The following is a 26,686-nucleotide window of genomic DNA, read 5'->3' as shown; positions in this document are numbered from 1 at the left end:
ATAAGCAGATGCATTGCCAAGTAGACCTGGAAGCTCTTGGCCTCAAGCAGTAATCCACAAGTGTTTGAGAAAGAAGCTGCTAAAAACATGCATTTTCAAAACTTGAAACTGAACTTTAAAATCTAAACAATAAATTGTGAAATGGTGTGGCAAATATTTGAGTCACCTACAAAGGACAGAAAATTCCACAAGCTCATCATACAGAAAAGGCCAGTGCCTTAATGCCAGTTGCATTCAGTTTTAGGAAAATCTTCTTTTGGAAATTAAAGTAAACTTACTGAATGTGAGTTTTGGGGTGGTTTTTTTGAAGTACAGCTGTCTAAGGTTCTGCAATTAAATCTCTGCATATCTAAATCAAAGTGGCTTCATTTCCACAGGCACTATGTGTAAATTTGTTTCACACGTGACACGAGAAAGCTCAGAGCTTCTAAAATTAGAGTATGTGATCCAGGTGCCCTGATAAATATTTAGATACTTAACTTTCCAGTATCTCTTTCAATATTCTGACCTAGATCATTAGACACAAAAAGAGAGAGCAAATCTAAGACATCTGAAAGATTTAACTGATGATGGTTTGCTCTACAACACCACGCAGCAAACTGCATCAGGTCAGCTCATAATTCAAAAGCTATTTGTGTCTATGAAGCAGAGGGACAGAAACTTCACAATACATCCCAAAATAAGCACTCCACACTCATCCATCTGAATCATAAGATGTCAACGTAGCCTATAACTTGCCTATTTCTTTTAACTGGTGTATGCTAATTTTCATCTCAGTCCTCTCTTGAGATCACAGGCTGGCTTGCTGAGGTCTTCATCCTGAACAGAATCACGCAGGCAGGTCTAAGCACCCACTGGGAGGTCCCATGAAGGCTGCAGACATCTGCGCTGGTGTCCCACGAGGATGTGGACAGAGCAGGATGAAGAACGCTGCGCAACATGTTTTTCACTAAAACACCTCACTGCAGGGATTAGATACGTGCACCTATCAGACTATAAACCCCTCCAAGTGCAGGTTCTCTACCAATACAGGGCTTACTCAAAGAAAGACCAAATTCAAGTAACACGTGGAACCCTAATTCTGGTACCTAAATCTTGACATTTGAAGTGCTGAGACTTAACCGTTTGCAAGGCTCAACTTTGAACAGTCTTTTGCACAAAGTTGTGCCAACTCTACTTTCATGCCACATGTGCCTAAGTTTCAATGGTAAATACCCATGAGAGTAGAGCACTACTCAGCAATCCACTCAGTTTTCAAATGAGAGTTTCTTTGCTTCCAGCTACCTCCATGGTCAAGGGCAACAAGTCTGCCAAGCTTGCAAAGGTGAGGCAGAAGCAGTGTACCTGAAAGATGCCAAAACAGTAGCTCTTTCCATCAGACCCAAGTGCTGGCTACCTCCCAAGCTAGAGGGAAAAACATCAATGTAAACAAATACTAGGGGACAACGATGACAGCTCTCCCTCTTCAGGCAGAAGATACCTCAAGTTACCTGTTACGGTCGTAACTCCTGTGATGAGGCGATATCCTTCCTCTGTCATAATCTGTTCGGTGCCGACTGCTTTCCTGCCTCCTCCTATCTGGACTCCGGCCTCGATCCCGACGATCCCCATGGTTAGCAGACCGATGCCTGTCACCATGGATGTGACCATGTTCACGATGTCGGTGCTCATCGTAGTGCTTGCTCCTCTCTGGAGACCGTCGATCACTTTGCGACTTCTCTCCCTGGTACTGACCCGCGTGCCGAAAATGGCTGCTGCTGCCACTGCTGTTGGTAGCGCTGCTCTGAAAGGAGCCAGAGTTGTGCTGATAGCTATTGAAGTTAAGTGGTGGGAACGATTGCTGTGAATACCCTGTGGAGTACACAGGCTGGTAGTTGACTTGCTGTGGTATGACTGGTGGAGGAGGAGGATGTGGTACGGTGGGAGGAGGCATCATGTAAGGAAAGGTGCTTTGCCCAGCAGGAGTTCCTGGCACAGGAGTGTTGCTAGGATTTGGCACAGGTGGAGGAGTAGGAGGGAAGCACGGAGGCACCGGGAAGCTCTGCCTCATCTGGTGGTTTGGAAATGGTGGCCTCATGGGACACTGGCTGATGGGATTTTGCGTGGAAGGGGGCACTGGAGGAGGATAGGGCACAAAGTCTGGCCTGAGAGGCATGTAACTGGTGGCTGGAGGGTTTGAATAGGTTGTTGGAGGGGCAGTTTGCTGGTCATATTGGTATTGTACGGAGGGCTGTTGAGGGTGAAGCTGCCGTAGGTTCTGAGGGCGGTAGGTCTGTGTTGAAGTTCTTGCTCCTGGTCCCCCCTGACCACGGGGACATCCTCGCCCAGAATGGAAAGACATGGCTCACCTTTAATGAGGAAAATAAAAGTCCAGTGTCACACAATTTTTGTAGGATATCCTTAATGCATTTGCAGGAACTGCTCCTGAAGTGCTGAAATTACAGTTTCTGCAATTTCCTTTAACAGAAGCAGTGAACACTGTCCACTGTCTTTCACTGGGAGCTTTGTGCTCCTCAGACCTCTAGTACAGGCCATTTACGCCCCTTTGATTCCTTTAAGCCTCTAATCCATGAAAGCACTCTACTTCTTTAATCCAGAACTCAAACTGGACCACACTCTCTGACTTAGGGCAACGTTAATTTCAACAAATGATTGATATAACGACTGGCCAAGGATACAAGCGTCTCTGCTAGTACTCACTAGATACTTTGATATAAAGCCTTCAGGTACCCCACACCAAAGAAACTACTCATTTTAACAACTCCAATTGTCATACAGAGTCCCATAACAAGGAGTCTTTTCTAGAACATGATTCCAAACTTCAGGCAGAATGACTTTACTAACACTTAATTGCAAGTTACCTGGTCCAACAAATCATGTAAATCTTAAATGAGACTGTAGCAATTTACATTCACAATTGAGTCCCCAATTTAGTAAAGGACTGAATTCAACAGATATTTCAAAGTATTTTAAGTTAGGTAGGTATATTTTTGTAGAATGAGAATCTTACAGGTTACAGAAAAAGTTTTATGTACCCTGTGCTGTTACTCCAATTTCATTGAAATAAATGGTTCCCCAAAAAATCCCTCAGCTGCCAGCTTGGCCCTGTTACGTTTCCAGCAATTGCAACTGCTTCAAGTAGGCTTAAGTCTTGCTCAAAACTATGCATTTATTCAATGCATTGTATTAATGTTTATAAATGAAAACCACTGTGCTTCATTAAAGTTAAAATTCATTCTTTAATTACAATGTTAAGTTTCAAAAACTGGAAAAAAGGAAAAAAAACCATTTAAAATAAAAAAATCATTCATGGTGTCTTGGCTAGAACGGAGGGAGAAAAAAAAAATTAGTTAAGCAGTCGCAGAACTCAAATCCTGTTTTCCATAAGGGGGAGGGAGAGAAAGAAACAAGACACACAGAGATAACTGGAAAGATCACCAGATAAAGAAAACAAAGCCTCCCTTTTACTGAGGCTTTGCTGATGCTGAAGTACACACACAGAATATTCTCCCACCTGCTACCATGCAACATGGCCAACCTGGACTGCTCAGAGCACTGCTTTCAGCTGCATTCTGGTGCCAGTGCTGCAAAAGATGTAGCTTGCTGAGAGACAGCAGACAACTTCTGGTGAACCAGAGGGAGAAAAGAAAAGAAATGAAGGAGGAAAGGACGGACATCAAGGAGGAGGAACCAAGAGGACCCTAAGTCTCTCCTTACACATGCAGGGCTTAGTGGAAGCCACTGGAAGTGGTGGCGGTGGCATTCATTCCCTCTCCAGAGCAACCGGACAAAGGCCAAAGTAAGTGAGAATCCTGCATCTCTAGGAGGTAGCGGCCATGATGGTAAAGCCACTTGTTCCTTCTAGTCAACCTGTGCCTGCTCAGTACTATCCAACCTTGTAAAGGCTCTCAAAAAGAAACAACGGCGGGAGGAGGGGAGGGGGGCCCATTTCCATTATTTTTTCTGGCAATAGCGCAACCTTTTGTCATTATTAATTCTAATCCACTAGATGCTGAATCAATTTTGCTTTACTTCTCTGGTTATGATCTTACACAGCTCAGGCTTGTAACAGAAAAGTGTTTTATACTTCGCTGACATTTACATACGCACTTTATTTAAACAGGCTGAGTTCTTATTACCTTAAACAAATTAAAGCAAAGGCCACTGTACTGCAGAGCCTTGCCTTGAAGCACATTTCTTTTTAACATGTCATGGGATTCAAACAAAAGGTCTTGTTTATCAACTCTCTCTTAAATAGAGCTCTGACTTCCCCAACGCCAGAGAACCGCTCTGGTTCTACCACCTTAATTTCACTGCTTCAGAACACACAGAATCACAGCTGCAAAAAAAATACAAAAACAATATACATGAAATTATTTTAAACGCCCAAATTATTTTAAAGCTCCCTCTGCTGCAGACTTTGGTCATATTCAATTTCCCTTCAAATTTAAATAAGTTCAAAAACACTGTAAAGAACAAACTCTCCTTTTCCTGTCACCTAGAAGGCGAAATTTATTGTGCTGGTAGAAGCCACCACACGCAAAAGTAACACCAGTTCCTTAAAAAATACCGAAAAAACTCTCCTCTCCCTGCAGACACAGCTGAGAGTAACAGGGCACCGAGACCAGGCCACATCCAACCACCGCCTCCCAACGGTCTGTAACGGCCTCCAACGGCCACCGAAGGGTCGGAGGAAACAAACCCGGCGACGAGACCGACCCCGGTCGGGCAGGCTCTGCCGCGCTGCCTTCCGGCCGCACGGCCCCGCTCCGCACACGCAGAGGCCTCCTCAGCCGAAGGCCGGCCGGGCGGCTGCCGCGGGAGGCGCTGCCGGCAGGGGCCGCCAGGGCCCCGCCACCCCGCCCCGCACTAGCACCGAGGAGCCGCCGCGCCCCCCCCGCCCCAGCGCCCCGGGGACCTGTCCCCGCCGCCCGCCCTAGCCCCAGACGCCCGCGGGGAACCGCGGCACCTCGAGCAGAGCAGAGAGGAGCGGCGCGGCCCAAGGGAAGACTCGGCCCGCCCCGCTGCCCCCCAGCAGGCAGCCAGGCCCGCTGAGCCCACCTGCCGCTCCGCCGCCGAGGCCAGCCCGCCCCACAGCGCGCCGGCTCCGGAAGAGGAAAGCGCTGGGAGGGCGCTGCGGGCGGAAGCACCGCCCGCCGGGAGGGAAGCTGGGCCGCGCTTCGCGCTGCCCGGCCTGTGGCCGCTGCGGCATGAGCGGCCCGGCAGCCGGCAGTGGGGACCGGTCGCGCAGGGGCTGCCTGCGGGCCTACCCGTTGCTGCCGGTGTGGGTGGTGGAGGACCACCAGGATGTGAGTGCCCGGCGCTGGGCGGTGGAATGGGGAGTCCCTCGGGTGGTGCATGGGGAGTAGCTTCGTTTGTTTCTTTCTTTCTTTCTCCGCGGCGCGGAGGCTTAGTCTGGTAGGTAGAAGCGAAAGGAGATGCCCGGTGGAGCCCCTGTGCAGCCGCCGCCGCCTCGCCGGCAGGATGCGCCCTCCCGCCATGTACCGGGGCTCTCCGCGCTGCAGGCGCTTCCCTGGGAATAGCCCCCACCTCCACAGGCACGCACAGACCTTAAACCCCCGTTCTCTTTCACTAAGGAAACATAAATGAAGTTCAGTGCCCAGGTGACCTGAATTTCCTTCCCGATTCAGTGATTAAGTTCATTAATGCCGTGCCAGATTTTGGCATCTTTTTAAGCAATTATTGCTGACTCCTCCTTCCCCCCCCCCCCCCCCCCCTTTGGGTCGTAGTTGCTATACTTAAAAGGAAGTAATACCTACATTATACTGCTCTTAGAATTAGCTAGGCATTAGTGCAGTACTTGGAAACTCCACCCTACACAGTATATGGCTTGTCAACAGCAAATTGGTAAATATAATCCCATCCTAACAAGCGGATTGACTACCGCTTGATGAGAAATGTTAAATTTGGAACTTTGCTTTTTTAGTTAAGTAATTAAACAAGGGGGTGAAGAAAGAGTTGCTTTTGAACTGCTATTTCAGTTTTCTCATATGGTTTATTTATAGTAGCATAAGCTGAGGTCTTAGGACTAAGTAAGCAGATTCTTTACCCAGTGGTGCAGAAGCCTGCTGATTTCAGTGAGGATTGCTGGGAGCATGAAGACCTCGTGGAGGAAAAAGTGAAAAATATTAACTCTGTCAGTGTTTGCAAACAGAAAATTTTAGTGTAATAAAGTTTATTAAAGAAAATGCTGTTCTGAACTTGTAAGTAAATAGTTTAACGCAGATCATTTTTGCTAAGACTCAGTGAAATGTATGATGCTGTGACAGCTGGTTTTCCGTGGTAACCAAGGACTCAGAGTGTCACTGTGATAGGAGTACTGAGATAATGACTATTAATGATTCGTCCTTGTTTTACTCTCTATACTTCTGTTTTCAATTAACAAAGTCTATTCATACTAAATATATATCATACTAAATATATATGCTGTTTTTTCAGTATATGTGTGTATATGCATTGGTCTGTCTTGCATAAAGCATATATGGCCTTTCATCCCAAAGTGTAAGAACTTCACAGAAACTTTATATGGTCCTTTGCTGACACTGATGTTCCTCTAGGGCAAGGTGTCACTGGATGCATCGTACTTTGATTAGTAATAATAGCTGGTATAAAGGAAATTTTGTTCTTAATCCAAAGTAGGAGAACTTTTTAACTTTAATTGCAAAGATTGTAGGTTTTTCAGGTAGGCCAGATTACTTCCTTTTTCCAAAGAAGTAAAAGTCATGGATCAGGCAACCTTTGTTATTTTTAACCTATTTTTTATCTACTATTACAGTAGTATACATATTACTGCATATGTAGTGGGTAAACTGAGGAATTTATTACTATACAGATTGAATACAGTCCAGATTTCAGCAGTCAGTCCTGTTTTATGGGTATGCCTGTGCAGTACACAGGATTTGTCCTCTTAATCAGTTTTATGCCAAAAAATCAGCTCAGTTTCTGTTGTAACGTAGAGAGCGTGTGTGATTTTTATTGCCCAGTCCTTTTACAGTCTTCACATTGCCTGTATAATAGGAGCGTGATTCACAGTCCTTGCTGGATTTGTTGTGGCAGCTAAGGCAGTTACTGTCCCGTAACTGTGGGAGGGACTCCGTGGGTTCAGTGTAAGAGGCATCATCACTCAGCCATCACTTTTCTCATTTTGCCACCCTACATTATTGCACTTCAGTGGTTCGCTACGCTATAAATTCATGAGTTGCCTCATCTCCTGTTTTTCCCACCTTTGAGTGAAGACCTTCAGCAGGGGATAAGGTTGGGCAGTTGAGAAAGGTAGTCGCGTTATTGCAGCCACTAAATCATGTAGGGATTAGGAATTAAGCCCTTTCTTCAAGGGGGATAGGTTAAAAGGTCAGCTAAAGTTTAAATGATGGTGGGGTCAGTTTTCACTCTCTATTAGTTAACTTGTAAAACACAAGTAATGAGATGTTTTTATCTCCACAGCACCCATGCATGGTGAGGAAGCTTTATAGCATGGAGAAGGCAATGCAGGGGCAATGTTCTGCAGAGGAGGAAAGGCATTCCTGGGGTTCAGTTGTAAATGAAGAAAACTAGGAATTGAGTTGAATGATTAGTGAGAAGAGCTTCTGCAAACAAGACTTCCTATAAAGAAGGAAAGAGGGAGTAAAGCTATCATTGTTCAGCAGCTTCTGATATGTGGAACTCTTGGGCTCATAATGATTACAGTTCATGAGCTGTCTTGCTGCTGGAGTTGTTTTTCCCCTTTGTATTGTTTTCCGTCTCCTCTTCCCTCTAACCCAAATTCTAAAGGAATAAGAGTGGGACTAGTGATTTTGCTGTTAAAGCTGTTGCATTTTTCAGCTTACTGGTTACAATGGAAGTTTTTTTTTTTTGTGGTGTTTTAGGTGCTGCCTTTCATCTATCGTGCCATTGGTTCAAAGCATCTTCCTGCCAGTAACATCAACTTTGTTCATCTTGATTCCCATCCAGACCTTCTTATTCCTGTGAATATGCCTGCAGACACTGTATTTGACAAAGAAGCTCTTTTTAGGTAAGTCCTGGGTACTGCATCAGAATACTTTAAGTCTGCTTCCTGCTGCCTTTGATTTACAGTGAATATTGGAATGACTATATACGACATATGAACAAAAGAGGTGTAAGTCAGCCTCAAGTTGTATCTTCTGTCTTTTCGCTTTTGCTGAAAACTTTATTTTTTTGGACGGAAGAAGTTATGTTTGTGTTTTTTGAATGTGGTCAAATATTTAAGTCACATATCAAGCAATTTAAGACTCACAAATTTACTTTGTCTGGTTGTTTAGTAGTGTATCATGTTATTAGGCCAATTAGTTCCTCTGAGTAACAGGACAGCACCCTGAGTGGATGCTTTATGTCTGAAGAGCTGTGGTTTTAAAACAGCCTTCCTCTCTTCATACTGAAAAATTGACTTTGACATTGAAATAACATCTCTTGTGGTGACACGGTGAATATGTGAAGTTGAACAAGAATTTCCTGTTAAGATCATTAAGACCAATATTTTCCCCCAACTTCTTAGGTAGGTAACAAGCCACAGAGTGATCTTTGCTATTGTCTTTCTGTTTTAAAATAAGTATCGATTGCTTCAGTGTTATGGTGATTTACAGAAATGACAACATGATGTAATTGGTATGTAAGTAATTGTATCATGCTACCTGTAGTCAATATTTTGTTTTCTTTGTTGGATGAATAAGAAGTTTTGTGGGCTATATCACACATCTAAAAAACCAGGATGTTGATAATCAGGAAAGTTGCTATTCTGTAGGTGCTGACTGACTTACTTTAATTACTGAGATTATGTTTAAAATCTACTTAGAGCAATTTACAATAAAATACTCCCTGAGGCCAGTTTGAAGTTATTTAGAACAGTGTTGATGATGCTCCTTGAACTTTCTTCTGTGTGATGTAGCAAGAGAAAAAGGGCAACAAATCCACATATTTTATAATCAAAGTGCCATACTACGAGTGAGGCTGATTGCACTCTGTAGTCCTAACTTTTTAAATTCTACCGTAGACATTTTTGGTCTGTCTTATGAATAAAGATTTCACTCTCTTTCTTTCTTTGATGATGTGAACCTTACACAGAGTACTAATTTCAGATGATTTGCATGGGGGCTTTCAAGATATGGAAGATGTTTGTTGTGTTCTGGACCGTGTTTTACTTACAGGGAAAGTAACAGTATTATCTCCAGCCTTTCTCCGTTCATTACAGTGAATTAAGTATTGAGAACTGGATTATGCCCGCTGTTTATGCTGGCCATATTTCTCAAGTAGTATGGCTTCACCCACCCTGGGCTCAGCAGATCTCGGAAGGAAAACACCATTTTTTAATTGGGAAAGACATATCAACAACCACAATCAGGTGAATTGTCTGCTGTCATATGCTAATAATATAAAGGCTATCTCTATAGATTTTCATGGGTGTTTTTTTTGTATTCTTGGATAAAGATGAAAATTTGATTTGTATTTGTGGGTTCCTTAGGACCTGATGTGATTGACTTATTTGTGTGAGTGGGTACAGTTAGATTGTGCCTTAAATTCTTTTTTTTATAGGTAATTCTAGCTATTCACATTTCATTTCAGCTACCCAAGTTTTAAATTAGTTCTTTTCATGAAAGTCAAAATCTCAGAAAGCAGTAATTTTTAACAGAGAATTTGGGTAACAGAGGGCAGCAATTAGACCCTCCTCAGTCCTCCCTTATCAGGACAAAACAAACCCAGTTCCCTCAGCTTCCCCATCATGTGCTCTAATCACCTTAGTGGCCATTCTTCAGTTTGTTGTCATCTCTCTTGTCCTGGAGGCCCAAACCTGGGCAGAATATGTCACATGTGACCTCACTGGTGCTAAATAAGGGGAGAAATCTCTTCCCTTCCCTTGATGATTCTATTTTTCTCGTGTGTGTTTTTTGGGGCTTTTTGGGTTTTGTTGTTTTTTTAAGTTAATATACTAGTTAAGCACTGAAACAGGTACACAGGCAGACAGTGAATTCTCCGTTCTTTGATAAAGTCAAAACTCAACTGGACAAGGCCCTGGGCAGCCTCATCTAGCTTTCAGGTTAGCTCTGCTTCAATCAGATGATTGACGAGAGACTTCCAGATGTCCTTTCCAATCTTAATCATTCTGTGATTCAAGTTCTGGTCAGAGCCCTTCATCATTCTGCAGTATGCAGTCAAGGACAGGTTTGCATTCACCATATTCGCTGCACTGTGATTTTGTACAGCTTGAATGGACGTTTACAAATCATGTGTCTTGCCAGCATATCAGAATAAATCTTTTGAAGCAAGTTTAACAGAAGGCAGCAGAGAAATGCTTTGTTTTACCATCTAAAATAAAACTCAAAAGCTCTACAATTCTGAATCTGAGGCCTAAAGTAAACCTAAATAATAAGACAAAAGCTGGTGCTTTCAGTTACATTTAACCATGAGAACTAGCACACATATAGAAATACTTCATGATGGCTGAATAGCTCTCCCACAGATCATCTGGTTGCCTTAGCAGCCTTGAAAGCAGCATTTCCAGCTGCCTTTTGAAGATGGTCAGGTACCTTTTTTTCAGGTTCTAGGCTTAGGAACATCGTGAAGGAAGAAAGGGAAAGAGTCCTCAGAAATATGAACTTCCTAAAAGTTTTGTTGACAACAGGTGGCTGGATAGGCAATAGATATCTTAGTGTCCCACTAAGGGAAGGGTGTAGCATGAGCTCATGTTGAACCCTGGAGAATTTCTGAGAAAAGGCTGTGCGAATGCCCCATCAACAAGATGAAGTTGTGATCCAGGCTCTCACCTTAGCAGGCCTAGGATAATTCAGCCACAACACATGGGGGAACTAAGCTTCAAATTTCTGCTGCTCATGACATTATTTGCCTCTGTGGTTGACTGATGATGATACCCTGTAATCAAATGAGGCCTTAACAGAAGTGAGCAGAAGTTCACACTTCTTCTTAAGCTTATTTTTTAATCTGAATTTATGATGCTTAATGTACTGAAATATGGCTTGAAAACAATATTCTTTAAATTTTCACTGTAAGCGGAGGTTTTAGCATTGTTGGTGTTTGTTTGTTTTTAATTAAGTGGATACCATTGATATGTAGCTATTCATCCTCGAGTTACCTCCTCTCCCCCATTTAGAATAGGGAATCTCTATTGGTGGTAAAGAAAAGTTAAATGCTGCCTATTAATTCATAAAATTTTACTTTTATTAAATCAATATCCATGGGTTTCAGGACACTTCTCAAACACAACTAACGGAATTTTCCTTAAAAAATAGGCAATCCAAGACAAAATATCCGTAGCGTTGCAGTCTTATATGCCATAATATTGGCAATATCTTGTTAAATTCTGGATGTTGTCTTTACAATCCAATTCAATGGTAAATTAACCTTAGTAGCACATAATGTAGAATCTTCTTCTTAGCCATTAAAAACCTTGTAGGGCTATCATTAAAAATACAGAGTGAATTTTAATATATTGATTCAGTAATAAAGAAGTACACAAAACTTCAATTTAAAAACCTGCGGATTAAAATAAATAATTTTTTGTATACAGTTTTACTGCTTTTGTTACCCATCAAACATCTATTCATTCTTCTCAGGATCCCTTAAGGGTACATGCTTTTTCCTAAGCTCTTTGCAAAGATGTATATTAACTGTGAGTTATTGTCAATTGTAGGGTTACAGGTACAGATCATTACTTTTTAAGTGATGGTCTTTATGTCCCTGCTGATCAGCTAGAAAACCAGAAGCCTTTAAATTTACACGTCATTCTCATCAATCCTACTGAAGCATCAAACAGCCAGGAAGAAAATGGCGAAGTAGCGTCTGCTAAGAGACTGAAGCTAAATACAGATGACACAGCAAGCACCGCTTCTGCCTCTTCATCAGTGGATCCTGGTGACCTTGATCACAGCACCCCAAGGCTGAATAAAAAGGAAGTACAAAATGCAAGTGCCCCGAACAAGGCAGAAACATTGTCAGAGTGCTCAGCTCCAAGCTCTCTCAGAAACAGTGAATGCCCAATAAGGGAAGTTGTTAAAGATGTCTGCCAAGTACTGCAGAAAGGGGATGCATATGTTTTAGACATTGACTTAGATTTTTTTTCAGTTAAAAATCCATTCAAAGAAATGTACACACAGGTAAGCATGACAATGGAGAGGCCTCTTACCATTCACAAAAGAGTACCAGTCCTAGCATTTATATCTATGGAGAAACTTTCATTTAAGCTAAATTTGCAAATCAGCTGATCATGATTAATGATTCATGGTAATATTTGAAGGAGAGACATTCTAAGGGATTGTATGCTCCAAAGAATTACAACAACCTAATAGGGGTAGATCCTTACATTTGAAATTGGTATTGAGTGCACATTCAAGCTCAGAGGTATATGGGTCGCTTCTGCTTGTTGCTTGGGACATAAAAGCTATGTTTGGGTTTCCAAAGGTAATGTTCCAAATACCCACAGCAAGATTCATCAGGGAGGGATGACAGATTGTATCATTTTTTATAATACTGGAAAGCCACAATGGTATCAGGAGACTCTGCCTTTCCAAAAGGCATGGTGGTGCTGGTTATCTGAAGAGTGGTAACTTGTCCTGATGAGAGGCTGTCGCTCTCATTTCCTTTGTCTGGACTGCTGAATATAAGGATGAGCATGCAGCTGTTGTCTCTGATGCCATGGCTTTGAGCTTAAGACTCTGCCTTGTATTCCACTTATAACTTGGCAGCACAGCAAAGGTAGCTCATCTGTATAGAGTCATAAATATGTAGAGCCTCAAAGGCGCAAAGCAGTTAGCACCTTTTCTTTACGTGAATAGGATTTTTAGGAACTAACTAATGTGCTCTGAAAATTGGATGTGGCATTTAGGTTTACAAATTCTTCTGCAATATCCTGACTGTTTTTAGCATTTAAATCTGTCTTTTTAACACTGTTTTAACTTCAGCCTATGCTGGAGAACATCTGACATCTTTTGAGTTTCAGCTAGACTACTGCTTCCTTGTTCACCATGAAGAAGTGAATATAGTGTCCCTGAACTCTGTTAGCTTCTGACATTCAGTATTTATGATCACAGTATCTTCAGACAATGTGCAATGCCAGTTGTTCTGAATCACAAAGAGAAGCATACAGCAAAGGGAAAGCACTGTGAGGGTCTTGCCATGTAAGAATAAAATTCAATACCCCTCTTAGAGCTTGAAATACATTCTGAGTAAAATAGTGGAGGAGGTGTGTGTGGGGGGGGTGGTTGGGTTTTCGGGGTAGTGGGGGGGGGTATTTTGTTTCTTGTGGTGTTTTTTTGTTTTGTGCTATGATAAGTTCTCAGTTCTAGCAACCACTTTTGGAAGTGGACTTGCACAGAGCTCCCAGTGTACCTTTTTTGATATAACAATTTCATTTGCAGTTAGTATTTCTTTACTATGTTCCCTCTATTGTAAATTTAAAAAATTCCATCAAAAAAATTTTCCCAAGTTAACACTTGAAATGTAAGGATCCAAGGAAAACCTAAAGAGCAAATACAGTTCACCAATCCCGAATAGTATTGCCTTCCCACCAAAAAACTCTAAAATCCAAAACACTGCCCTAAAGATGCTTTGTATTTCTGTAAAAATGTAATAGTCTACCCATCCTTTCTCCCTCTGCTCTGAAAAATTAATGAGCATTCACCTTTTTAATGCTGTTAAGTAAATAATGAGATCTGTTTATCCTTGATTAATTAAACCTCAATATTTTCAAGGAGTAGGGCTGACAAGTCCCCATAATAGTTTACTTGTGAACTTGTTGGCCAGCCAGCCTGAAGCCTTTAGCTGTCCCATTTTCCTTTACAATCATATTCTCCTCTTGGTTTTGTCTGCCTAAATCTGCCATCTCAGTTTTATTCAGTATCTCATTGGGACCTTAGTTCAGCAACATACATGTTTAATTTCAGAGACTCTTTAATTAACAGACTGTAAATACTTAGCTTTTAAAGCTATGTTCTTGAAGTCAAGTTTAAAGTTAAGCAATTCCAAAATGTTTGGCTGAGGCCATGAAGTATTGCTTTCTCAAGCCTCACAGCCTCTTCCTCACCTGCATTTATAGAGAGTTGTCTGCAATACTAGAGTAGAGGAAAGATTGTGGTGATCAAATTCTTGTTTTGAAGAAGGAAGGCTTTGAGGATTTTGTTTCCCCTTTGAAGAGTCTAATTGTTTGCCTCTTTTTTTCTTTTTCAAAGACAGAATATGAGCTTTTGCAAGAGTTGTACAATTTCAAGAAGCCTCATAGAAATGCAACAGAGGTATGGTATTTCCTCATGGGATATACAAGGGAACGATTCTTTTGAATTACCCAATAAAAATGAGTTACAACAAGGAAGGAACCTATGAAAGGTGCTTAATGAAGTGGTCTCCAATTAAGCTATGCAGCATGCTGAATGCTAATCAGCAGCATCTTAGGAATTCTTTCCTATTAAACATTTTGGTTAAACATGTGAATTGCATAAATATTTAGCATGCATGAGTGTGAAAATTAATTTCTGTAAACAACTGGTAATTGACAAGAAATGAAAACATAATAAGTCACCTGCCATCTCGTTCTTTTTATGGCTCAACAGGGCTTTGGTTTGAGGGGTTTTTTGGTTTGGTTTGGTTTTTTGTGGTTCTTTTTTTTTTTCCCCCTCCAGGCTCTTCCCTTCCTTGCCCTAGTTGCTCTTCCTTGATAGTCAGAACTGTGCTGAATGCCTAACTGGTATTTTACCTATTTATTTAGATGTGGAAAGGCCAGTATTAGACCACATAGTGTACTTTTTTCATTGTATGCGTTGTGTGCTTCTGAATCATGGAAATGTAAGCCTGCTGTAACTGCCAAAATAGTCATTCAGCCCTGAGCCCAAACCATGGAGACAGCCATATTAATGGTCATTACATCAAGTAATTTCTAAACAAGATATTGTCTTTGCTTTTGTAATCTCATCTGAACACTATTACAGAGAGATTCAACACATGTAATTATCACAGTTTAATGAATCCTAATTAATGTGTGTATAAAGAAATTGATATATGTGGAAGATTGTCAAATTGATTTTCATATTTCTTAGTCAATCAGCAATAAAAACAGGTACCTATTTAAAAGGTAGTTAAATGTAGAAGGGGTAAACGCTTGTGATTTAAGTGCCCATTATGATTTCAGGGCATGAGTTATTTACAAAACCCAACAATATAGGAGGCAACTGAAATGGTTAGCAGACAGTGAGTAATGGATAGGTGTAGAACTAAACAAGGCAAGACTAGATTCATGGATGTTTTTATAGTGAGACAGTCAATTTAAAGCGTTCGAAGGTAGAAAGCTAGTGAACTTTTGTGTTTTCTGAAGTTTCAGAAAATATCCTAGATGTCTACTTTCTTAAAATCTGTTTTTGTAGTTCCAGAGTATGGTTAGATGTACGTTTCTATCATACTACAAGATAATAGTGTGGTGCTTGGGGTTTTTTTTTTTGGTTTTGTTCTTTAAGTAGTATAGAGGGGGATCGGACATGTCTTTAAGGTTAGTTACTGGTGCTGCTTAGAAAAGTATCTTATGCATACCCCAGGACAGGATCATAAAGCTGTACTTTGTGAATGGTTGATACCCTCAGCTCCCCTTAAAAATTAGCCCAAAGTTGACATCATTGGCCAAAAGACGCAGCATCTGTTATATGATACAGCCAGCAGAATCTTAAGAGGGAATTGTTATGTTCTTAATTGTTACCCATCTATTCCAATGTGCTTTTTAATAATTTTCCTTCACACACCACTGCATTTTTAATACCAAATATGCCAAGCATTGCTTTTCATTTGATAAGTTATGTAGGATCTCTTTCTGTAAATGTTTGTATGTACAACTGTATTCACGTATGTAGCCTCGCACCAAGAAGATTGCCTCTTTATGTGTTCTGAACTTTTTAAGAAAGGGCATAAACCTTTGGAGGATCAGAGCAATAACTGACATTTTAAATTAATTCAATGCTTTTTCAGGCACACAGAGTTGAAACGACCTGAAAGCATCAAATAGCCCATTTTGGTTTTTTTTTTCTGAAAATACATTTGATTTAGTCATACTCTTTTTTTTTTAAAAAAAACTTAAAAAATTGAATTCTCCTTTCATTAGGAAAACATAAAGCTTGTACTCATCTGCGCATTTCAGTGCTATAGAAACAAATCCAACAATTAGTCCTATACAGTTCCATAGCTCTCCCTGGTATATTCTGCCAGAATGTGGCTTTTTTTTATTTGTTGTGGGAAAGACAGAGCAAAGAGAGGTGATTTATCCTGAAGATATAACAGCTTCTGCAGGCAGTCATTCTGATCCTCTTGAAAATATGTTCTGTAGTAATGAATCAGTTGTTTCTGATTCCCCACTTCCAGTAGATCAGTCATTTCAGAATTTAAATCACAGAGTAAGCCATGACATTCTTACCTCTATTTCCTAACATACTTTCCTATGTGCTTATTTAAAGGACAGCTTGCTGGATTGTGTTGAAAACCGTGTTCATCAGCTAGAAGATCTGGAAGCAGCATTTGCAGATTTGTGTGACAATGACGATGAAGAGACCCTACAGAAGTGGGCTTCATATCCTGGGTAGGAGATTTCTAAATGGCTTAAAATGCAAACGGTAGTTTGGGAACTGATTAGCCCAGCACTTTGCTAACAGAAAAGGAGAGAGGCTGGGTAGGATCTATGCAAGGCTACCATTTTTCCTTTAGTTCTAGAGGAGAAAGAGCCAGACAAAACAAAAGAAAAGGCAGTCTGCTCTCTTCAGTGCCATGGTAGGCCTTCCAAGATCAGCCTTGCACAGCTTCATGCAGATTCTGTTGTCTGTGGAGGGAGGCAGTTTGGTGAGTAAAAATCTAGTGATCTGTGTGAAGCAGAGCCCTCAAAAAAGCAACAAACAATGGAGGATACGGAGAAGGACTTCTTTGGTGCTCCCGAAGGTTCTGCTTTCAGTGGGAAAATGGAAGTGAAGGAAAAGCTGTACCTGAGCAACAGTGTCCACAAAACATCTCAGCAGCATCCACTATGCTTTTAAACTAAATGTTTTCAGCTGAAAAGAAACAGCAAAAGCCCAAGCTTTCCCTTGATAGGAAAACCACTCGTTTTCCCCGTCAAATGCAGCAGTTACTGCCAGACCTGTGTAACAGTGACCACAAGCATCTCCCATCACGTTCATATGACTTTGAGCTACAACAGCTTCGCTCCGGGTCTGCCCTAAAAGAAGTGCAAAGAGGACTTGCCAGAGGCAGGTATGAGTATAGGGGCTTTCTCAGAAAGACCTGGTGAAACAGTACAATAAGACTGATAATTTCCATTGTTCTTAGGTGCAAGATGACACGGAGGGGCACATTTCATTTTCAAATCCTAGGCCATGATAACTTCTACTTTCTTCTTTTCTCTCTTTTTTTTAATTATTTTTTTTTTTAACCACGTAAGGTAAATATATGTTTCCAACTGCTTATGTAACAAGTTTTGGTTTTGTTTTAACTCCAGAATGAAGCCACTTGTTCAACTAGTTCACAGTTTGAAAACCAGGATGGAAAGCCCAGACTATGAAATGGTAGGTGACCAGGTAAAAGAGCAGGAAGTAGACAGATTTCAAAAGCATAGCTTCAACAGGGAGGGAAAAGATCATGCTTCATTTCAGACTTGCTTCTTGATTCAGAACTTTGTGAGATTTTGGTAGTTTTCCTTTTTTTTTTAATGTCTTATTACTTAGGTCAGCTTTTCTTTTTAAAGCTTCTAAAATTCCACTCTGCTTGTCTATATTTAGGCAACATTAATGGGATCTTGCAGGACTGTGACGTCTCGGGCTGCTTCCTGTGAAGGAAGGTTTCATTTCACCAGGGTCTGTTGATACACTTTATAGAACTTGAGGTACCTATTTCTAAAAGATCAGACCTATCACCTTCAAGGGCTGCAGCATACTCTGAATTCATAGGAGAGGTACAGTGTAATGGAGATATTGAAACAACCCATACAACCTCCAGAATTTTATTCTTTTTGTTTAAAGAGCAAATTGGGGAAAAAACCCAACTCTTACTGCCTGAAGAGGTGTAAGTTACCTACTGGGCTAGGGATGATATCTTGGAGACTTTTTACACAGATAAGCTGTATCAATAATTCATCAACAGAAATTAAATCTCTTGTTTCATTTACACGTAGGTCCATCAGGCTGGTCTGACCTGTGATTATATGGAGCTTCCTCACCACGTCAGCACTGAAGAGGAGATCGAAGGCCTCATACAATCCATTAAAGTTCTACTAAAAGATATGCCTAAGCCCACACTTGTGACGGTTGCTCGGTAAGACTATGTAGATACTTTAAAACGCTCCGATTGTGCTTAGGAAGCTAAGTGATTCGATCAATATAGCACTGGTTGGTTGGCACTTCTTAAATTCTGTCTTAAAATGGAAGCCTTACAGTGTAGTGAAAACTGACATTTGAAAATGTTGATCATAAGGCAGTGACAGTATCTACACAGCTACGGGCAGGTTCTGCGCTGATGGCCAGTTTTACTGGGCTTCAGAGTATCTAGCACAGACTTCAAAAGCAGCGAAAACATGATGACTTAATGAGCTTCAGCACAGGCTATGTAAAGCCTGTGATGAGGCCTTGTGTGTGTTGAGATTGATAGCTGTCACTGGGGTTCATACATCCCCACTACTTTTATTACTCGTGCTAGTTAGAGCAAAGCTAGCTTGCACACGCCTGCATGGGCTGAAATCACACCTTCCTTACTCTTTTCCTGTTCTAGCATTCATGGTACTAGAGATAGGATTTCTGTTTTCAGTGAAACTTCCGATGGAAGTGGCTTTCATCTAGTAGGCTGAAAGGGATTTATACTCTAGAAAGCTCTAGTAAAGCTTTCTTTGGGGTAAAAGGTATGCTTCCAGGACTGTAAGGGAGAACAGGATGGAGTTTGAGGCCAGGGACTTGGGAGAACCAGGGATCTGTCTTGGGAAAACATAATTTGAAGACCACAGTGTATCTGTTGACAAACTGTTGTAATTTAATAACTTCAAAAATACTAAGTGTCCCCTTAAAGGGCAGGCAACAATAGCAGAAGCTGACATGAAATTGTTTTTGTCAACAAGAAATAGTATGGCTAATACCTACAATACAAGAAAGCTGTATCTCCTGTGCCAGCTGCAGGGTAATCACCCACTGTTGCAGAGAAAATACAGAATCATTTACGTGGATCTTGACAGATCTACGTAAATGATAAAATCCAAGAAGTGTCAGCTCTGCTTTTTTACTAGGATCTGTCTGCAGTTCATTAATAGATACTGTAAATGACGTTACATCCCAGGGACCGTGAAGATTTGTTTTTCAAGTTTTCCTACCTATTTTACTGGTAGCATTAGAATTTTTCAATCTTAACTTCCCACCAGTCCTTTAATTAGATCATTTGCTTGAACTTTGACTGCCAGCATGTTCTGTGTCAGAGTCAGGAAGAAAGCAGAACTGGAAGGATGAATAGGTCACATTCCTAATCTGCTCCAGACTTTCTATTCAACTTCAGGCAAACTGTTACCGTTGAAAGTAGTGAGGAGAAGCACAGCACTACGCTTTGAAGGGATACTGGCAGGCAGAACTCACCACGGTTTGAAAGTAGCTTCAGCCTAGACACAGAGCACTACAAGAATACAAAATGTGGTGAAGGTGGTGATATCTGTACTCTCTCACGCTTTTTTCAATTCCTTGTTACAGATCAAGTTTGGATGACTATTGCCCTTCAGAGCAGGTTGACATCATTCAAGAGAAGGTTCTCAATTTACTAGGTTCGGTGTATGGCACTCTGGATGTGCACTTAGATTACTCAAGCACCTCATCTTCTTTGTGACCTTTCTTCATGTATTGCCCTCTAACGCAGTGGATTAGTTTAAATGGCGTATTAGCGATGGTTGCAAGGGGAAAAATACTGTTAGTTCAGCAGGTGGCACTAGAACCCAAGCTGACTAAGAGCTAGTTTTGGGTTGCATTGCTTTCTCCAACTCAGCTGCATCTGAACTGTTACCTGTTTGGCTTTGTTCAGATTAGTTCTGTGATTATTAGTTTTACTGTCTTGCTGCTTAAAATTTTTTGTCCATAAAATGAATTTCTTTCACCTGATTTCTTTAAGTGTCTGTAAAAATAAAAAAAAATAATATATATAACTTCTTAAAATAAATGGATTTCTTTTATGTAATTAAACTTTTTTTGATGGAGTTTGGTGAGTAACAGACATGTTCTGGAGTTGCATTGTACCTTCTAAAAAATTATCTCATTAATGTCATTAAGGCATTAGGTTTACATAGTGATCTTTCTTAACTGCTCTGCTAGAGATGACCAGGCATACCCCTGTCATTTCTCTAGAGCAGCTTATGGTTTCTGCCCCATCCACAGAATATCATTTATATTTATACTCCGTTGCATTAATATTGTCTTATTTCGCCTTAGAGTTTTTCACTGGTGACTAAGATAATATCCCTACTGTACAGACATTGGCTTGGTATTTTAATTTTTACATACTTTTGAGGATAAAAAGTATGTGTGCATGTGCATGCTTTTATCTGTTCCATCCCCTAAGGAATTGATGTCTTCTTCAGAAACAAAGATTTAACTTCACTGAAGTCAGCAGCACAACCTTCTGAACCAGGTTTTCACTTATTTCAGTATTGCTATTTGGAAAACAACAGTTTTGGAACCACTTAATTTAGGAAGCAATCTGGTTCTAGAGAAAACTGCCACTCCCAGAGGAACAAACCCCCACAGGATTTATTTGGGAATGAAACTGAAATGGGAAAAATACCACCTACTCTATTGGTTTTTATTATGAATAAATTTTGCTTGTAATTTCTTCTGAAATAGTTAAGTTCATTTATTAACATTAGTATTTGCTCTGCAGAGCCTTTGTGCACTTTTACAGTTTTTTACTACTCCTGCTGTTGAGATAAATGACTATATTATAGATTGTAAATATGTAATTATTTTAAAATAATTCTTCCAGTAGAATAAATTCCACGACCACGGACCCATTTTCTTCGTGCTTATGCATTCTGTCACAGAGTCATGGCTAGCCTTGGATCCAAGATCCTCCCTATGTCATAAACAGCCATACATTGCATACAGAAACTAAGTGGAGTCAGATCACGTACTGCTTGTGTGAAGTTTTTTGGCTTTTTTAAAGTAAGAGCTGCTCTTTGCTGGCCTTTTGAACACAACTGGTTTTTCTAGAAAACAAAAAAAACCATTGGATCAAGGGTGCCGGGGTGCTCCTGCGCCGCGGAGAATTCCGTTAGCCCCAGGAAGAGAAGTGCGCAGGGTACGATAGCACAGTTCTGCCTGCCTAACTGATGCTCTGCTTCCGCGTCCCAAAACAGAGGAATTGCAGCACATCACTTTGTACCGGGTGCAGGTGCCCAGATGCTGGCAGCAGCAGCAGCGGCATCAGTGGGGTCTGGAGGGGCGGCCCCTGTGAGGAGCGGCCGGGGCTGCCCCGTGCCGGACACAGCCGGTTCCAGCCGGCTCCAAGGGCCCCAGCGCAGGGCCCAGCTGAGCCCCTCAGCCACGGGCGGGCGCCTCGGGGAAAGCCTGGGGAAGGAAGGGCAAAACGCTGCCCGGCAGCCGGGGCTGAGGGAAACGGGGTGAGAAACAGCCCTGCGAGCCCCGAGGGGAGAGCAGGAGGAGGGCAGGAGCTGCTCCAGGCGCCCCGGCAGAGAGGCCCCTGCGGCCCTGGCAGAGACCCCGGTGGGGCGGGTGTTTCCCTGCAGCCCGCGGGAGAGGACCATACCAGAGGAGGTGGAGATCTGTCTCCTGAAGGAACAGCAGCCCATGGAGCACCCCACATTGGAACAGGGGAGAAGTGTGAGGAGGAAGGAGGAGCAGGGAGGAGCTGTCACCTGTCCCGTCCCCAGTCCCCACCGTGGTCCTTGAAGCTGTCCTGAGCGTTTCCTGGGGCTCAGATATCCAGGGGCTGGCCCAGACAACACAGCCCCTTGGAGCCAGGGCTGTAACCAGGGTGACTTCTCCCCACCCTCCCTCGGGTCTGTCCTGCACTAGCTTTTCTCACTGCCGGCATGTGCCCAAGCACTCAAGTCAGCCCAGTCCCAGGGATGCAGCCCTGCCACTGACTCTCTAATGCTCCAGTTGTTTCCAAAGGGAGTAACGGTGGAAATGGGAAGGTCCTTGGCCATACAGGACAATGCAATGAGGCAGACAACCCTCACAGGATAGCTGGAGGGAAGGAACAGAGGGGAAAAGTTGGTGCTGCCGACCCGGTTGTCTGGCCCATGTTTCTGACTGCAAGAGGAAAGATACCTGTCAGTCCTCTAATGAGCTCCTCATTTATGAGTGTGGTGGGTTAACCCCACCATCCAGTCTAGATGGTCTAGAGTTAGACCTAGATATATAGACACGGACTTCATTTTCGACACTGAATCAAATCGGTTTCTTGGCTCAGAATTCCTGATCAGAATTGCTGATCGGTTTCTTGGCTCAGAATTCCAGCCCTGTGGCTTGACTGCTATCCCACGGGGCAGTTCTTGCAGAAATAGTACTGTCCCTCAAGAAGCTATCTCCTGATAGAAATGCTGCAGGACTGCTTAGCCCCTCCAAACACAGGCTGAGAAGGTAAAACTGCACGTAGATCAAGGGAATTCCTGTTTACCCAAGCTGTTTGGGGCGCTTTCTTTAAACGTTGGAGTAGTGTGGGGGGGAAACAGTTTTAAAGAAATCAGCCCTAATTACATTGTGAGGTTTGACAAGAGTGTGGGCCCGCTGCTTTTTACAGTGTGTAATTTACTTGTCCCAAGGGAAGATCCTTACGGAAAAATCACATGCCTTGCAAAATTTGCTGTCAAATCAGCCCCCCTCTCCTGTGCTTTTCTGCATGAAGGAAGAAGGATGGCTTGCCCTCTGTCTGGCACACCACCAGTGCTGTGTTTTCATTGCAGTATTTCAACAACATTTGATCTGCGCTTCAGAACAAACACAAAACCCCACTTCTGCCTTTCCTTTTTCCCTTTTGCCTTTCCTCTTCTTCCCTTCCCCAAGCCCCCCTTTCAAAATAAAACATCACTCAAAGCAACTTCACAGAAGGTGAATGTAATATGTCTGTAATATGTCTCTTCCTTAGTCTGTAATATGTCTCCTTCACCCAGTGTCAGGGCTCTGGGGTACTGACAGCCCTTGCTCACCTGGCTTGTTTCTGTGCTTTTGCCCAGTGATCACTGGACTGCTGATGAGACCTGCTGCTGTCACCATCTGCCCCTGCTCACCTGGCTCCAGTGCTGTGGCTCTGCCCTGTCAGTATGGCAGAGCCTGCCCCGTGCCAGGGCCGCCCTTGGTTCTCCGCTCCTGGTTTAGAGGGAGCAGCCACCCTTGCTGTGCCCTGACAGTCGGCTCAGGCCATCTTGGGTCCTGAGCGGGCTATTGCCAGGCACAGCCCTTGTGCTCTACCAGGGCCTGCCCCCATGACTCTCCCCAATCTGGGTGCCGAGGGGCCTGGCCATCAGGCTGCACAGTGTCAGTTCATGAAATTGGCTGCACAAGCTGGGTGGGAAGAGTGAGCCCTTAGGGCCCACTGTGGCTTAGGGCCAATGGAGGCCCCCACAGGTGAGATGGCCAGGGCTGACCTCTCTGCAGAACCTGGAACATCGCCTGCTGGACCTGGCTGCTGCTGTCAGAAGGTGCATCGAGCACACGGGGGAGAGCCTATCCACACCCTGTGGTGAGCCCTGCCACGTCTTCCTCCTTCTCCCTTACTATCCCCAGAGGAGAAGCCCATGGAGGCAGCTGCCATCCAACTGCCAGGAGTGGCCCTCACTGCTCCCTGACTCCACATGTGTGATTTTTGCCAACTTCAAGGCTTTTAAATGAAGCAGTTCCCATTTTGGCCATGGTCCACGGCCATTAGTACAGATTTTTGCAGCAGCCTCTGCTTCAGATTGCTGCCTCTGCATGCTTCTGTCGTGGTTTAGCCCCAGTTGGCAACAAAGCACCACCCAGCCGCTCGCTCACTCCCCCCCAGTGGGATGGGGGAGACAATCAGAAGAGTAAAAGTGAGAAAACTCATGGGTTGAGATAAAGACAGTTTAATAGGGAAAGCAAAAGCCGCGCACGCAAGCAAAGCAAAGCAAGGAATTCATTCACTACTTCCCATGGGCAGGCAGGTGTTCAGCCATCTCCAGGAAAGCAGGGCTCCATCACACGTAGTGGTTACTTGGGAAGACAAACGCCATCACTCCAAACATCCCCACCTTCCTTCTTCTTCCCCAGCTTTATATACTGAGCATGACGTCATATGGTATGGAATAGCCCTTTGGTCAGTTTGGGTCAACTATCCTGGCTGTGTCCCCTCCCAGCTTCCTCTGCACCTGGCAGAGCATGGGAAGCTGACAAGTCCTTGACTAGTGCAGCAACAACTAAAACATCTCTGTATTATCAACACTGTTTTCAGCACAAATCCAAAACATAGCCCCATACCAGCCACTATAAAGAAAATTAACTCTATCTCAGCTGAAACCAGGACAACTTCTCATTTAACTGGCCTTATATGTGAGTCTGGTCATCTGATTCACCATGGTCTGAAGGATGAGAGAGACTAAATACTACAGCAAAATGTCCAAGGTAATTTGGGAGCCAGGAAAATAAGTGCCACAATTAAACCAAGGCTTCCTCACTAAGCCATCTGTGAATAGAGGGGGCTGCAGTCCCTTTTCCAGGGGACTGTTTCTGCATCTTTCCTCTTCCAACACAGACCTGGAATAGCTGCTAACCCAAGATGGTATCTTGAAGTTCTTTGCAATAAGATCTTTTTCATGTTTTCTTTTGTATTTACTTGATATTTGGAAGGCCAATTTCTCTACATACCAGGTATGTATCTATGTTCATGAAGCAATGATAATTATGCAGTGACATATCACTGCTTCTCTTGAAGCTAAAATTTATGTTCTTATTGGAGTACTGTATGTATTAGAACCTCAGTAGCTTTCAGTCAATGATCACCATGGCTAGTAGTATTTAAACTCAACATAAGCCTGGATCCCCGAGTTGTTGGTGAACAGAAATCTGAAGACTGCACCCAGCGTAGTACTGCTGTTAGGACTTGACTGTCATAGGAGATGCAGGTCTTTATTAAACTCCTTCTTGACAGGTAACGCAGACAAGGGGACAAAACATGCTGCACTACGGCAGTACCAAGAAATGCTAGTTTTATTTAGTTACTTGGCAGAACAGGCAATTGGTGATGACAGATTTTGGAACAGTAATGAAAATGAAGTCTGATTTTAAGGCATAGCTCATATTTTAAGTTCTAATGAAACCCCATAGCACTATCCTCAAATGCTCACTGCATTAAGATATGCTGTTATGCTGTGATAATTAATGAAGGTTAGTTAGAAAGAACTAAGAGCATTGTGAAGTATTCAAAAGACTATATAAATAGCGTCTGTGAAAGTAAAAGGGGAAATACTGTGCCTGCAACTACTGCTTTCCACAGAGGCAGCTCTCTCTATTCACAGATGGCTTATTCCTAGCCTATGTTGTGGTAATCTCGGTGAGATTAACATGAGAAAAATGGACATTTATTCTTTGACTCAATCTTTAGGCTACAAAACAGCTGAATATGGTCCACGAGATATTTCCCTAAGAAAGGGCAATAACCTTACGGCTTTGTGTTGCGAGGGCATTGCCTGACTGGATGCTAGCATAACAGGTTCACGGAAGTGACTGGCAGTTTATTATCAGTGTGGAAAGATTTCAGACCCCTGATTTCTGTGGGTGCTGATATGTGATGATGCTAACTGTTTAGTGTATCAAGCCAAAATTTGCTTTGACTGATGTTTTATTTTGAAAGGGGGGCTCGGGGAAGGGAAAAAGGAAAGGCAGAAGTGGGGTTTTGTGTTTGTTCTGAAGCGCAGATCAAATGTTGTTGAAATACTGCAATGAAAACACAGCACTGGTGGTGTGCCAGACAGAGGGCAAGCCATCCTTCTTCCTTCATGCAGAAAAGCACAGGAGAGGGGGGCTGATTTGACAGCAAATTTTGCAAGGCATGTGATTTTTCCGTAAGGATCTTCCCTTGGGACAAGTAAATTACACACTGTAAAAAGCAGCGGGCCCACACTCTTGTCAAACCTCACAATGTAATTAGGGCTGATTTCTTTAAAACTGTTTCCCCCCCACACTACTCCAACGTTTAAAGAAAGCGCCCCAAACAGCTTGGGTAAACAGGAATTCCCTTGATCTACGTGCAGTTTTACCTTCTCAGCCTGTGTTTGGAGGGGCTAAGCAGTCCTGCAGCATTTCTATCAGGAGATAGCTTCTTGAGGGACAGTACTATTTCTGCAAGAACTGCCCCGTGGGATAGCAGTCAAGCCACAGGGCTGGAATTCTGAGCCAAGAAACCGATCAGCAATTCTGATCAGGAATTCTGAGCCAAGAAACCGATTTGATTCAGTGTCGAAAATGAAGTCCGTGTCTATATATCTAGGTCTAACTCTAGACCATCTAGACTGGATGGTGGGGTTAACCCACCACACTCATAAATGAGGAGCTCATTAGAGGACTGACAGGTATCTTTCCTCTTGCAGTCAGAAACATGGGCCAGACAACCGGGTCGGCAGCACCAACTTTTCCCCTCTGTTCCTTCCCTCCAGCTATCCTGTGAGGGTTGTCTGCCTCATTGCATTGTC

General features: G+C 42.7%; 2 protein-coding genes across 11 annotated transcripts in view; one reads left to right on the top strand and one right to left on the bottom strand.

The window, feature by feature from the left end:
- The window catches only part of DROSHA (drosha ribonuclease III), a 74,811-nt gene extending 69,690 nt beyond the window's left edge, over positions 1-5,121 (bottom strand). For 2 of the 3 annotated variants that reach the window (XM_075493981.1, XM_075493983.1), the window contains exons 1-3: positions 5,062-5,121; positions 1,491-2,348; positions 1,345-1,404 (exon numbers count right to left, since the gene is read on the bottom strand). In XM_075493981.1, the coding sequence (XP_075350096.1) occupies positions 1,345-1,404; positions 1,491-2,341 (911 nt within the window). In that variant the 5' untranslated portion in view covers positions 2,342-2,348; positions 5,062-5,121. The remainder of the gene's footprint in view (positions 1-1,344; positions 1,405-1,490; positions 2,349-5,061) is intronic. The other variant, XM_075493982.1, reaches the window with a different exon arrangement.
- Positions 5,122-5,124: 3 nt separating this feature from the next.
- On the top strand, positions 5,125-21,008 carry LOC142405879 (UPF0489 protein C5orf22 homolog). 8 transcript variants are annotated; one of them, XR_012774372.1, is made up of 9 exons: positions 5,125-5,309; positions 7,887-8,032; positions 9,227-9,376; positions 11,681-12,143; positions 14,214-14,276; positions 16,473-16,594; positions 17,501-17,567; positions 17,781-17,953; positions 18,173-18,310. XR_012774372.1 is itself a non-coding variant. In XM_075493989.1 (9 exons), the coding sequence occupies exons 1-8, from the start codon at positions 5,211-5,213 to the stop codon at positions 17,862-17,864; spliced, it is 1,194 nt and encodes a 397-aa protein (XP_075350104.1). In that variant the 5' UTR covers positions 5,125-5,210; the 3' UTR covers positions 17,865-17,884; positions 18,173-18,309. The 8 variants fall into 8 exon arrangements, 7 of the variants coding, with proteins under 7 accessions (XP_075350104.1, XP_075350100.1, XP_075350103.1 ...); XM_075493989.1 differs by having other exon boundaries at positions 17,781-17,884; positions 18,173-18,309; XM_075493985.1 differs by lacking the exon at positions 17,781-17,953 and adding an exon at positions 19,722-21,007 and having other exon boundaries at positions 5,128-5,309; positions 18,173-18,312.
- Positions 21,009-26,686: the final 5,678 nt, after the last annotated feature.

The sequence above is a fragment of the Mycteria americana genome, chromosome 2, assembly GCF_035582795.1.
Source record: "Mycteria americana isolate JAX WOST 10 ecotype Jacksonville Zoo and Gardens chromosome 2, USCA_MyAme_1.0, whole genome shotgun sequence".
NCBI lineage: Eukaryota > Metazoa > Chordata > Aves > Ciconiiformes > Ciconiidae > Mycteria > Mycteria americana.
Note: the sequence above shows the minus strand (reverse complement) of the source record. Positions and strands in the feature narration are given on the sequence as shown.

What these genes read in the sequence shown, in the direction of transcription:
- LOC142405879 (XM_075493985.1), top strand. Translation starts at nt 5,211, where the DNA reads ATGAGCGGCCCGGCAGCCGGCAGTGGGGACCGGTCGCGCAGGGGCTGC. An exon ending in ATATCAACAACCACAATCAG is followed by an intron (nt 9,377 to 11,680) that starts GTGAATTGTCTG and finishes TGTCAATTGTAG; the next exon opens with GGTTACAGGTACAGATCATT. An exon ending in TCAAAGAAATGTACACACAG is followed by an intron (nt 12,144 to 14,213) that starts GTAAGCATGACA and finishes TCTTTTTCAAAG; the next exon opens with ACAGAATATGAGCTTTTGCA.